This window comes from Notechis scutatus, chromosome 1, assembly GCF_049901735.1.
Source record: "Notechis scutatus isolate UNSWTSFEM ecotype Mainland chromosome 1, rNotScu1.2, whole genome shotgun sequence".
Taxonomy (NCBI): Eukaryota; Metazoa; Chordata; class Lepidosauria; order Squamata; family Elapidae; genus Notechis; species Notechis scutatus.
In genome coordinates this window covers 53,279,263-53,293,709 of record NC_142009.1, presented here as the reverse complement: position 1 = coordinate 53,293,709, position 14,447 = coordinate 53,279,263, and the positions used below count along the sequence as shown (strand labels likewise).

General features: G+C 36.6%; 1 protein-coding gene across 3 annotated transcripts in view; it reads left to right on the top strand.

Moving 5' to 3' along the window:
* The first annotated feature begins 497 nt into the window (after positions 1–497).
* Positions 498–14,447, top strand: part of EPRS1 (glutamyl-prolyl-tRNA synthetase 1) — a 48,492-nt gene continuing 34,542 nt past the window's right edge. For all 3 annotated transcript variants that reach the window (XM_026682545.2, XM_026682537.2, XM_087964049.1), the window contains exons 1-7: positions 498–595; positions 3,047–3,131; positions 4,843–4,942; positions 7,102–7,258; positions 11,182–11,327; positions 11,919–12,013; positions 14,063–14,189. In XM_026682545.2, the coding sequence (XP_026538330.1) occupies positions 553–595; positions 3,047–3,131; positions 4,843–4,942; positions 7,102–7,258; positions 11,182–11,327; positions 11,919–12,013; positions 14,063–14,189 (753 nt within the window). In that variant the 5' untranslated portion in view covers positions 498–552. The remainder of the gene's footprint in view (positions 596–3,046; positions 3,132–4,842; positions 4,943–7,101; positions 7,259–11,181; positions 11,328–11,918; positions 12,014–14,062; positions 14,190–14,447) is intronic.

Sequence of the window (14,447 nt, the reverse complement as noted above, 5' to 3'; positions counted from 1 at the left end):
TCTCCGTTAAGCGGGCATTTTTCCTGGTTCACTCCTGTATGTTTGACTGATAGCTCTGAACCTCAAAAACTAGCAGTTTGAATTAATGGTCCTTCCTCTGCATTGCATCTGAAACAGATGCAGCTTTCAGAAACAGCTGGTGCCAGACAAAGGTGTGGCAGAGTCTGCCCCTTTTCGTGAGTGATGTTTCTGAAGACCAAAAAGGGGCTCAGCTTTCCAATCTTTGTGAAGCTCAACAGAAGCAAACCTGGGCTTCATTCTGTTGGGTCTAATTAAGGGCTATACGAAACGTGCTTGGAAAAAACCTCGCACGCGTTCCTCAAACCCAACGTGGGAACTGCCATTGCGGCTCCTGAGAGTGGAAAAACTCCAAGTCGCGTTCGCGGTCAGGAGGGAGGCGAAAGCGGAGACGAGGCTGGCTCAGCCTTGTGACAATATGGAAGGCGGGATCGGGGCGGGACTACAGCCCGATTGGCGAAGGGGAGGGCGGTCTCGGTCCTCTCAACCGCGTCGCATTCCTTCCCGGTTGTTTCTCCTAGTGCCGCTGCTGGAATGGCGTTGAGCCTGACTGTCAACCCCGGCGATCTGCCTCTCGGTAAGGAGTTCCCGCTCCTGTTGCCCGAAATATACGCCGGTTGTGAGGCCTCAACCTCCCGACCCCGCTCCAATTCTCCCCTCCCGGCTGCCTTGCCCGGCCCAGGTGTTGCTGCCATGTTGCATCAGGCACAGTCCGCGGGAAGCCATTGGCCGACTCTTCATTCATTTCTCTTTCTCTTTCGCTAAAGCCGGTTCCTGGGTAAACGTTTCTAGATGAGGTCAAAGCGACGGGCGGAAGGCTCCTGTCACCTGGGTCGTGTGTGTGTGTGTGTGTGTGAGGGTAGGACTAACAAAAAGCAAGAGGTCGTCGGGGAGGAGGCTGAGATGATGAATCCACAAGGGCTTTTTACATTGATAGAGACGCGGGCCAGGAGGTCCAGACGTTCAGTGGAGGGGGATTAGTGAGAAAGGCACTGACACGTGGCACAAATTGTGGGAGACTGGGAAGGAGTCAATGTAGGCCATCGGCGTTTCTCACCCACTAACTTGTATTTCTTGGTTATCTAACGCCTTTTCATACCGCTGGCCAGTCAAACTCGGGCTTATGCAGAAAAGTCACATTTTGGCTTCACTTGTCAACGAGGTGTGGCTTTTGAATGTAGTAGTAGTGAATGTAGTAGTGTAACCCCAGATCAGTTATCACATGTGTAAATATACAGATTGGCTGCTGCATTTTTTTCCAACCACAACATTGCTTGGTCACTTTATTCTCTGTCAAAGTCAAGTTTACTTATATTTTGCTGCTTAAATGCTCTGGATTTTAAAGTGAAACTCAAAATATCAAATGCCTTGAAAATGTCCCATTATATATTATATTTCCCATTCCAAGGTTATGTGATCTTCCTAGTTTTGTGATCGTTTTGGATATTTTCTTAACTGTTATCTAGAATAGTGTACAGTTACTTGGGTATAAGTCCTGCTGAATGTAATAAGATGTGGCAGTGACATGTTGGGTTAATGTTATAAAGCAGAATATAATCTACAGATGAAAACTGAATTTGAGAACAAATTAAAAATATAACAATCTTCTAAAAGCAATAGTTTAAACATTTATGTGGCACAAATGTTTTCTGTGGCATAACCTCTTAATAAAGTTGCTTAAATGTTTTTTTTAAAAATCTGAGCTGTCACAGGCATAGTAGGGTGTCGCTCTAGAGCATTTATGCTTAGTCATAGAATTTCTAGGTGTGTAATTTTAACTTGTCATTCTGTATCCCAAAAAGACTGTAGAGTAGATTGTAATAAATAATCTTGCCTGCAGTGATGCTTCATAATTATATAAAATGTTGAACATTCAGTTTTGCATAACATATAATTATATACAGTATTTTGCTACAGCATTAAATAATTGTTTAGAAAGATTAAATGCTCCTGGTTCTTAAGTTCAGCTCAACTTCTAATAATGTGATGTGTGATTCTTATCAATAAGCTGGAAGTGGTTTGCAGTCGTATCAGAATTTTTCCCAGTCTGGCTTATAGGTGTAGGATTTCTCAGCAGTCTCCTATTAAAGTGCTAACCAATTTCACCCATATCTAGCTTTTTTCAAAGTCAACTAGGATCTGATGTTGCTGCTGTGGTACTTTTGTGGGAATTTATACATTGCAGTCAGGAGTGGATTTTTGGAAAGGTTTGATTTGGAAATTTAACACATCTTTATTACTTTAATATAATACAACATTACAATAAGGTAGTTTCTTATTGTAATCTAAGGACTATAATGATTTTTCAGAATTATTTACAATCTTGAAAGGTTAAGATTTTCCAAAATAGCCTGTAGCTTTTGCATATGTGTACCTGGAAGCTTCAGTAAGTTTTTGAGAATTTGGTATTGCTAGGCTTCAGGTTCAAGTTCCAGCCATCACTGCTGCTCAGTAGACTTCATTTTGGGATTCTCTTCTTCCCATAAATCTATTGGAAATTACTCTGCTTTTTCTAAAAGGAGGAGGCTTAAATTCCCCTGCATTATTTCTCCTATCTCAATCCATTCCCAAGTTTTCACAGCTTTAGCTCTCTACTTTACATGTAGAGTGATTCATATCAATGGGACTTAACTCCACAGGCCCATGAAGTTTAATTTATATAATATTTTTGACATATAGACCGGTCCATTCTCATTGATTCTGAACAATGTACAACAAACTGGCAAATGATTATCTCAGTAATTAAAACAAACCAAACATGACCTCAGCAGGAATACTGCAGCCTATCAGTCAAGTTGACTGACCACATGGAGGAGGGCATGGAAGTGATGGTGCACTACTTTGGAACTTTTTTTGGGGGGGGGAGGAGTTTCTCTGGCTTTACATTTTAGGCCTTCTCTTTAATACTGAAAAGGTTGTTGGCAATTGATACAGTGTTAAAGTTTTCCTGATGGTAAACTTCAGGTAAAAGTGGAGAATTTTAAAAAAAAGTATATCTGTGAAATAAGCCCTCTTATAATCATTTTAGGAGCATTGCTGACTGTAGAACATGTAAAGGATCATGTTAAAGTTTCAGTTGAAGAAGGCAAAGAAACCATTCTACGGATATCTGAGTAAGTTTTTGTTTCTTTGCTGTTATTGCTTTTAAAATTTAGTTATTATTATATTGATGCTGCTACGAAAATGAAGAAAAGCTGTGTTCATTACCCTGAAGGATGAAATGCAATTATTATACTTCTTAATATTACTCATCATTTCTGCATTGTAAAATGACTTTTATATACATACATATATATGTTTTTCTTTTGTTTTTTCTCTCCAAAAGCCGTCAAATAATTTTTGTTCAGATATATGTGATAGTTTTTTTCTTCTTCTTGGAACCTACTACGGAACTGACATTAGACTCAAATAAGGCTTTTATAAATCTTCCCTTTCATCGACCAGTGGTATAGTAATTGTCATGAGATCTGATAGCTTGATGGATTTTAAGGAAATGAGAAAATAAAATTCTAAAACGGATATGTGACTGATATGGGTGGTTATATGTTGGATTGTACATCTAGAATGTCATTTCTGTCTCACCTTTCCATTTTTGGAGGGTGATGAGATCTCATTATTGTGTGTTCTCCAAAACTGGTCATCTTCTGCTATAATAGTGATGAAGGAAGAAGTCATTGATATGAACTTAATTGCTTTTGCTTTATGCCTTATTTCAACTTCTGACTAAGTGAGTGATCTCTGATTTAATTGCTAAGTCAAAACCTGATTAGTTTTTCAAGAGAATAGTTAATTCCGCTACGAAACTCAGCTTTTCTTAGTAGCTGTAAGGGTATAGATTATGCTGCATTGAAATTGTCATCTTTTCCATTGTGAAATAATAGCATTGATTTTTTTAAAAAGAAATCTGAGTCATTGAAAATTGTGACTTGTAAGTAATGAAACAATGAAAATTTAATGCCTTTTTTTGAATGAAAAATAAATGACACACACACACACACACACACACACACACACACACACACACAAAATTTCATATCAAGCTCAGATGAACTTTTAAAATTAAATTGTTAAAAATAAAAATTGTCCCCAGATTTATTTTATGGCTCTTGAGATCTTCTTTAGGTTTGCAGAAAATGTTCTCTGTGGGAGACTTTTGTGATTTTTACTTAGTCTTGTAGTCCTAGATAATAAAACCTTTAAAATTCCCTATCATCCCAGGAAGATGAAAGGCAGGGAGAAGTGATATGTAAAACCCAGGCATGTATTTTGCATAGAATCTTAGTGATATAAATCCTTTCTACATTTTGTGATGTATTCCCTGTCCCTCCAAGGAAGATATAATTACTTATTTTATTCCCCTTTGTTTGACCATTTTAGTTACATAAAAATGGTTTTTAAATGTGCCACACAATTTTAAATAAAATACAGAAATGCAGCATTTCACAATAAATCTATTATCATCAGGCAAATAAGAAAATGGACAGTGCTGTACTTCTATGAAGGGCTGACCACATGATCCGTTTTTGTTCAAACATTGTTTATACTTGCTCGATGATGAGAATTCTTTTATTATGAAGTGTTGCATTTATGCATGGAAAATGGCAAGTCTCTTCAATTTTCAGTAGCTTTTTAAAATAGCTTTTTATTTTATCAAAAAATTAAATTTTCATTAGCTTCTACTGTGTTTGCAATATTTAATTTATGGGGTGGAATGGCTATGAATTAATCTGGAAACATCATGCTGGGTTGCATATCATAATGAATTCCAAAACAATTCTACTTCAAATATTGATAAATACATATATGTTCAATTTTTTAAAACAGTCAAGTTACATTCACTGATGTGAATTCTATAGTGCGTTATCTGGCTAGAATTGCCACATCTGCTGGATTATATGGATCTAATTTGCTGGAGCATACTGAGGTAAAAAATGATCTTCTAATTTCTTAGAGGTACAGGATGGGTTTTTAAAAAATATTCTATCAATATACCCCAGGAACTAGCAGTTCTCATGTTATAGAAACTTTATTTTTGAAATCTAATACAGGTGGTCCATGACTTACAACAGTTCATTTAATGACAGTTACAATGGCACTGAAAAAAGTGCACATGATTATTTTTCACATTTATGACCGTTGCAGTGTCCCCATGGTCATGTGATTTACATTCAGATGCTTGACAACTGGTTCATATTTATGATGGTTGCACTGTCCCAGGGTCATGTGATCACCTTTTGCGAACTTCTGACGAGCAAAGTCAGCAGGGAAGCCAGATTCACTTAACCATCATGTTATTAATTTAACAATTGCAGTGATTCATTTAACAAATATGACAAGAAAAGTTGTAAAATGGGGCAAAACTCACTTAACAAATCTCTCACTTAGCAACATGAATTCTGGGCTCAACTGTTGTAATTCAAGATCTATCTGTACTGTATATTTTCGTCCCTTTATGGGCCCTTTTCCACAGCAGAATGAAGCATTAAGTAGAATTGCCAATGCGGGTTTTCTTTAAAGGTAAACCATTTTCCACGTAAAGGTCTCCTTGGTGTCTGTGCTCAGTTTCAGCATTTCTATATTGTTTGAAATCTATATGCCAGAAAAAAAACATATTCAAAGGGGTAGAGGAGTAGGGGACAAGAAAGGTAAATGATGAAAACAGCATTGCACTGATATGCGACAAGCTCCACCCCTTTTGGGTATAGATTGTGATGTTGCATGCGTGTACAAACAGTTGGAACTTGTATCACAACTGTGCAATACTGCTTTTGTTTATATGATGAAATTGCTAGAGCTTACAGATGCATTTGCAATCAGGGTTCTCCCCCCTTCCCTGTGGAAATGTATTACCTTGCACTACATTCATGGAGCTGCTATTTCCCTTTTTGTTCCCTTCTGCTGATTTTTTATTCCCTCCTAAACTGCACAGAGGGGTTCCTGTAATGAAATGATAGCTCCAAACTTGCAGCACTTGAATGTATGGGGGGTCCTTGATACTCTCTTAGGTTAGGTTTAGCTTAGGTTTTCTTGCAGAGGTTTCATTACTCAAGCTAGGTAACATCAGTGCTAGCTGATAACTCTTTAAATTCTAGAATTTCATTATCTGAATACCGTATTTATCGGCGTATAACACGCACTTTTTTCCCCCTGAAAATAGGGGGCAAATGATGTATGCGTGTTATACGCCGATATAATGTTAAGAAGCCTTCGGTGAATGCTGCTGGGATCGGGGATCAAGGACACAAATGAAAGAAGGGGAGGGAGGAAGCAACCGAAGCCTGTCCTTCTCTCTGGGTCAGCTCTCTCAGTCGCTCTCTCGCTCCTCCACCAGCACAGGAAGAAACTGCTTCAAAGAGCGGGGGCTTTTCCTGTCGCCGCAGCTTCCCTGAAGCGCCCGTTTCCCCCCACCCCACCCGTCCGCCCGCCCGCCCGCCCGCAGTGCTCCGTTCTGCCTGCCTGCCTGCCTTCGTTAATGGTTGAATCGGAACAGCTTCGGCTGAGTAAAAGAGGCGAATAGTTATTATTCTCAGCCGAAGCTGCTCCCAAACAACCAGAAACTAAGGCAGGCAGGCAGGCAGGCAGAATGGGACACTGTGGATTGAAGCGCGGGTGGGAGTGGGGGTGAAACGGGCGCTCGGAATAGCTGCGGCGACAGGAAAAGCCCCGCTTCTTTGAAGCAGTTTCTTCCTTGGATGGTGGAGCAGCGAGAGAGCAAGCCTCCTTCTCTTCTCTTCCCCCCGTCCTTGCAAAAATTTTCTGCTTGAAACCGGTCCCTGGTACAAAAGGTTGGGGACCACTGATTTACCTTATAAGTGGTAATAATATTAATAAAAAAAAAGTTCTGAGCTACCCTTATTTTGCTTCAAAGTTTTTATTTAGAAATTTAATTTTTTTTCCTGAAATTTCCCTCTTAAAATGAAGATGCGTGTTATACGCCTGTGCGTGTTATACGCCGATAAATACGGTAACTCTTATTTAGTTATTTCTACTACTGATTTTTTTCTAATGAAACAATAGGTTTTATTGGCTATAATTCAATCTTTTATGTAATTTATCAAGTATATTTCTTCTTCTTCTACACAGATTGACCATTGGATGGAATTCAGCACCACAAAACTATCCACTCCCACTGAGTTTGCTTTAGCCATCCAAGAGCTCAATAATTCCCTTTCTCTGAGGACCTATTTAGTAGGCAACTGTTTGAGCCTTGCAGATTTCAGTGTTTGGGCAGCATTAAAAGGTAAGGGAATGTAGTGAATATAGTAGCATAGTCATATCTTTTTTTCTAAGATTTAAATGATTAAGCTTTTCAAGATACAAAAATACAAAAGAAAATGAAAATAGTAGGAAAAGAGGGGAGGGAAAAGGGAAGTGAAAATGGGAAAAAAAGACAGAAAAAGCAGTGACTCCTGACCCTTTTTAGCACAGTAGAATAAGATAGTAACATTACAATCTCAACTTTTTACTTTTATATATTAATACGTATTAACCGTTTCTGTAATAACAAACTGACCAGAAAAATCAAAGTTTCATTTTTTTTCCATCTCAAGAACAATATCCAGAAGCGGTTTCCAAGCAGAAACAAAGTTGGATGTGTTTTTTCTTTGATTAAGTTCCATCAGTTTTTTTTTAATACATTTTTTATTAATTTTCCAAATTTTAAAAAACATAAAATGTTATACATTGTTATCAACATCAAGACATCTTTTGCATTTCCTCACATTTTTCAGTATATGTATTTACTTATTCCTTTACCATTATATCTTTCTCTTACTATAAATCAATATCTTTTATCCTTACATCTCAATCTTCTCCATGGTATATTTACATATTTACATATTCCCTCATTCTTTTCCTAATTGCCATTTTATTTTCTTTTTATTTCTAAAGCACTCATACCAGGCATCCCAGGCCCTATAATAAATTGAATCTTCTTTGTCTTTTATTTTCATCGTTAGCCTGTCCATCTCTATACAATCTATTATTTTTTTAATAACCATGCCTTCTGGTGGAACCCTTTTTTCCTTCCAGAGTTATCCGTACGAAATCCTTGCAGCTGTTAATATAAGTAACATAATATATCTATCTGTTTTATTGCATTTTTGTGTTATTATACCTAATAAAAAAGTTTCCAGATTAAATTCAGTTTTCTGAGTCGTGATTTCTTCTATCCATTGTCTAATTGTATTCCAATATTTTTTCACTTCCTGGCATGTCCACCAGGTATGAAAATAAATGACTTTTTCTTTTCCACATTTCCAACAATTTGGGTCTGAATTAAACATTTTTGCCAATCTAGCAGGAGGAAGGTACCATCTGTAGAACATTTTGTATTGATTTTCCTTGTATGCTGTGGATGTAATTAGTTTGTAATTTGATCCCCACATTCTTTCCCAATTTTCCAGGTCTATATTATGGCCAACATTTTTCGCCCATACCACCATCGTTTCTTTGACCACCTCCTCTTCCATTTTAAAATCTAGTAGAAAGTTATATATTCTTGAAATCATTTTCTTTTCCATTTCTTGTAGAATTTTATCTAACTGATGCTTTTCCATGCAGAAACCAAATTGTTCTTTGTCCTTTTGATATCTTGGCTGGATTTGCATGTATGGCCACCAATCCATCTTTATATTTTGTTGCTGTAATTCTTGTCTTGTTTTTAATCTTCCTTGTGGGTCTAATAGGTCTTTGTAACTCCTCTTTTCCCCCAGATCCATTGCGTTTGGGTATATTTGTGCTTCCATAGTTGACAACCAGTTCGGTATTTTAGTATAGTGATTCTTTTTAATCTTGTTCCATGCCCGAATTAATAAATCTCTAATCATGTGTCTCTGAAAATATACATGCTGTTTACATTTCCCATCCCATAGGAAACTATGCCACCCTCTCTGCAAGTCGTGACCCTCTATTGACAATACTCTTCTATTTTCCAGGCTGATCCAATCTTTAATCCATACCATAGCTGCAGCCTGATAATACATTTTCCAGTCGGAGTCCAAAGCCACCCCTTTCTCTTTTGTCCTATAACAATTTCATTTTTATCCTAGCTTTTTTTTTTACAAGAGGGGTTTGACAAGGGATTATCACCTAATATGTTGAAAAGACAGGTGGTGGCTTCGGCAGCAGTTGTCACTTGTGAGGGTCTACTGTCTCTTTCTCATCACCCACACATACGGAGTTTCCTTCGAGGAGCCACAAATTTGCACCCGCCAGCAGTTCACCGTTATCCCACTTGGGACTTTAACAAGGTCCTCGTTGCACTCACTAAGTACCCATCCCAAACAAATTTACTTATTATTCGATCTAATTATCTAAAAAAGGTTTTATCCAATCTTATTGGTACAGTTTGAAAAATATATAGTAGTTTTGGTAGGGTAGACATTTTAATTGCTGCAATTTTCCCCAGTAGTGATAGCTGTAATTTCCCCCACGTTTCCAATTCTTTTTTGATTTGTATTATTAATTTGTCATAGTTACCAATTTTTTCTTCCATTCAATCATTGTAGGAATTAAAATATCTTTCCATTTTTGTGCATAAAAGCATAAAATCCTTGCTGCTGTTAATATAACAGCATGGTAATATCTTGAAAAAAGCTCATTTATGTACTGGAATATACACAGGGGTGGGATTCTACCAGTTCGCACCTATTCGATAGAACCGGTTGTTAACATTCTAAGCAGTTCGGAGAACCAGTTGTTAGAAGAAATTACTGGCCTAATCCTGTAGGGAAGGCAGGAAGGAAACATTCTGGTGTTGCTTACAGAAACTGCCTCTCCGTTATCCCTTATTACATTCTTGGCAGGACTAGACTTCCTGTCTCAGGAACCTCTCTGGAGTTTTTTTCCCCTCTCCTTTGCTGGTACTTTGCTTGTGTGGAGTGACCATTCAAAGTTACAGTGGCACTGAAAAAAGTGACTTATGACCGTTTTTCACCCTTACGACTGTTGCAGCATCCCCACAGTCATGAGAGGCCAGGTGAGGAGATGCGTGCCTCGATGTGAGTGAAATTGAGCTGGCCATGCCCAGCCAATAACATGATCACCAAGCCATGTCCACCCAGTCACATAATCACCAAGCTATGGCCACCACCTAAGCCACGCCCACAGAACCGGTTGTTAAAAAAATTGAATCCCACCCCTGAATACACCTATAAGTTCATTTATGCAAATGAACTTCTATATATGTATGTTCCAATACATAAATGAGCTTAACTTTTGAAATTAAAATCCATAGAAACTTCTCTATATCTGATTTTAATTATTTATTACATTTAGGAGTATATAAAGGTTGAGGGTTGAATATCAGTGCATGTGTGTGTGGTGTATGTAAGGCACACATATTCCAACACATTTATTTACTAAAATTTCTCCAAAGTCAGATTTACTTATGTAAAATATAATTGAAAAGTCAAATGTAAATAATGAGGACAGTGATAATCACGAACTATCTTTAAAACATAATTAAGCATTTCTGAGATAGATTTTGCTCTAGATTTTCTGGTAAAGAGTTTTTATTGCCTCACAAAATGAGACGAGAAGTAGAGCTTCTACAACTTTCCGGACCATAAAGTGCAGGGCTGCTAAATTATCAGTCACCTTTTAACATCCAATTACCAAGTGGTCTAAAAGGACAGTCCAAGTAGAAAATAAAATGACATGAAAGCAACATTTTACCACAATAAAATATGATAATTGTGCTGAATTTATTGTCTTTGATTTATACATGGAAGATACTCCTATTCATTATACAGAAGTATCTTTTCCACAAATTCAGCTCCTATTTTGTAAATGCAACCCATTTGTATCCACAGAGGAAAAAGACTTGATACAACACATTGAACTTAAAGTTCAAATGCATTTTCTTTGACCAGTTTTGTCCTATTGTTTCTCATGATTCCAACAACAAATATACTGACTGTTTTTTTCCTCAAAATGTAGTTAAATATTTTGGAGAATTTAGGCCTGAGTGATTCTATTTCCCTCCTCCACAGAGTAAAATAAGATAGAAAAATGCTCTCTTTGCAATAGCTATTTTTCCAATTATTATTTATAATTAAATTGCAGTTCTTAATTATGCTATCTTTGGTATAAATTGTGTTAGTTATATAATCTTGCCACACGGTATTTCCTAGTTTGTAATAAATCTATCTTTTCAAATAGGAAACAATATATGGCAGGAGCAGTTACCTCAAAGTAATGGTCCTGTTCATGTAAAACGCTGGTACAAGTTTCTTGAAGCACAAAATAGTTTTCAATCTGTAGATTCCAAATGGACTGCGGGAGACACTGTTCGAAAAATAAAAGTGGTAAGTGTTCAGCAATCTCTGTTTCAGAGTGTATCAAAATATAGATAGATAATACCTGAATGAGCCATTTTTATACTTATATCCTAATGAAACAATTTGCATATAGAGGCATGCAGGCACATGTATATTCATACACAGCATGAACATGTTTATTAGGAATGAAAATAAAGCTTTTAAAAACCTTACATGTTGAATTAAAATTAAACCTTTTATGTTGAATTAAAACTAAAAGCAACTAAAACTGTTGCTTTTGAATCACTAACAGTCCAGTATCAATTTGAAGGACATGCACCTATCTGGTTTGAATTAAGAAATTGAATCACAGACCTGTATTAAAATAATAATTGATACTTGCTTGGTGGTATTCCCCCAAATACTTGTTCCATTTTAATGTGTGGATCTACCTGGTGCAAAAACAGAATATAAAAACAGAATATTGTTACATAAGATATCTTAATGTAAAATACCTTTGAACAGAATATGCAGTAGTGCTTTCATATAATTATTTATTAGTGGACCTATTATTTATTTTCATTAATTCCTGGGTTCACATTTGCAATTGAATAATTTCCTTTGTATTTTAATTTCAAGACAACAGAAAAGAAACAAGATATTGGAAAATTTGTTGATCTTCCAGGTTCAGAGATGGGAAAAGTCATTGTTAGATTTCCTCCTGAAGCAAGTGGGTAAGGGGAATTGTTCTATAACAACTCAATTTTACACGCCTTTGACAAAATGGAAGAATATGCAATTAAATGAAGTTTTGCTTTCCTTTTCTATTACAATTTTTAAAATAGTTGCTGTACAATCAAAATGTTCTCTATAAACTACATTTTAAAATTCCAGTGTAAATTATGACAATATGTGAATTAGAAAAGAACATGTAGTTTACATGTTAGATTCATGTTTACATGTTAGATGTATAATACTCATAGTTTGGGGTTTGGAGGAGATGGTAAAGGGAGAGCTCACATATTTATTGAAAGTAACAGAAGCATATAGGTAGCCCTTGAGTTATGATGGTAATTGGGACTGGAATATCTGCTGTTAAGCAATAGCTTCATAAATCATTATATCATGTGACAGCATCGCTTAGTGATGGCAATCTTGGTACTCCCTGTTGCTGTTGTTAAGCAAATTCACTGGTCACTAGGTGAGGACATATTCAAGCTATTCTGCCTTAATCTCTTCCAATCCAAAACTTCAGTAAAGTTCACCACCTATTCAGCTCCCCCACCTGCCTGTCTCCCCCCCCTACCTCCTCTGCCATTATGACTACCTTATAGTCTACCACCTCTGCCAACCTTCCACTCTGCAAGCATAAATTAAATTTAATTATTAGTGATTGGATCACTATTAAGCAAGGAATAAGCAAAATTGTGTGATGCTTGTTTATTTACATTCAAATATATGTGTGTGTGTGTGTGTGTGTGTGTGTAGGTAGGTAAGTAGGTAGGTATGTGCATGTAGTTTTATATGCAGGTGGTGTAATCGGCCTGAATTATTATGAGCGTTATATATTGCATGATGCAACAATTTGAATGTTTATCAAAGACCAAAAGTAATTGTGTTTGACATGGAAAATGGAGTGAACAATTGTAAATTATAAATGAATGTTGAAAACCAGAAAATTTAGTCTATATTGATAGTAATTTTACAGCAGTTTTGGGTGATGCTGAAATTCTAAGGACAGAGAATCCAACCTACAAACAGTTTTGGGAATTAATTAGAACATTGATATAGAGATTTTCTTATTTTATTAGTAACTTCAGAACTTTATGTGTCCTTAGTCCTTATCCTGAATGAACTCAAAGTTGTTTCAGAAAATTTCAGCCATCATGTACTGTAAATGTTGACTGATAGTAAGGAATAGGGTAATTAATGTAAGAAAGCCATTGGCCATTGGCTCATGAGACTATGAAGTTGTGGCTGAAATTTAAACATTCTGTCATGCCCTTGTTGGAGTCTGATTCTGAGGGGGAGATTGAGGAGCTGACAGGGAGAGGGAGTGTGACTCCGGTGGCTGTGGAAGAAACGGAGGAAGAGCACAGTCCAGCTGGGCATTCAGAGGAAGACCCAGGGCCATCTCCTCTTCATCCTAGGGCACGCAGGGAGGAATGGAGAAGGGAGCAACGTGTTTTACGGGAGAGGAAAAGGCCCTGATCCCTTTCATTAGTTGCAGCTGGGAGAAGAGGATATAAGAGGGGCATTTTAAATACCGGTAGCTCTTTGCTGGAAGCAAAACGTGCTTTATCTTGGTCAAGGCTTATCTGGGTTTTTCCCAACTGTGGTTGCTGGTTATCTTGTGGAAGTCTGCAATTTATCATCCTGGCCTGCTGTGTTAATGACTCCAGTGTGGTTTGTGTTGGTTTTTTTTTTATTTCTAATTATTTTTACTTTTGGTTCAGACTGCATTTACTCTCTTCATAGACTGTTTTTGAAAGAGTTTGAGATCAAGTCGAGGATAATTGGACAATGGGGCCCAAGTTAGAGGCATTAAAGGGAATTTATTCTACTTTTGTGACTCTGTTATTTTTGCGTCATGCCCCAGGTCATCACACATTGTCAACTTTTAAAATCTAAAAAAAAATATTGACTGTATGGAGTCTATTGTAGTAGGACTTTATTATATGCTGCTTCATTTTTTTTCTTTCTTTTCTGTTTTATATATACTTTTCCCTTTCATATTGAAACCATTAAATTATGTTGTTTTTTTTCTATGATTTTATTTCTAGCTACTTGCATATTGGTCATGCAAAAGCTGCTCTGTTGAATCAGCACTACCAGATCACCTTCAAGGGTAAATTGATCATGAGATTTGATGATACAAATCCAGAGAAAGAAAAAGAAGATTTTGAAAAGGTATTTCAGACATTCATGTATGGTTTATTTTAGAATTGAAATAAACAAGTTAGCACAGATCTTGCGTATATTCAAAGGGTATAAATAATTTTAAATGTAATTCCTTTATAGGCTTGCTAAAAAAATCATTTAAAAAAGTAAATGGCAGTACAGTTACTAAAGTAAATTTGAGCAGTATTGATTTCTAATCTATCTTAATGTAATGAAAATGTATTTTCCCAATGAATGTCAGCTTATTTTTTTAAAAAAAATATGTCA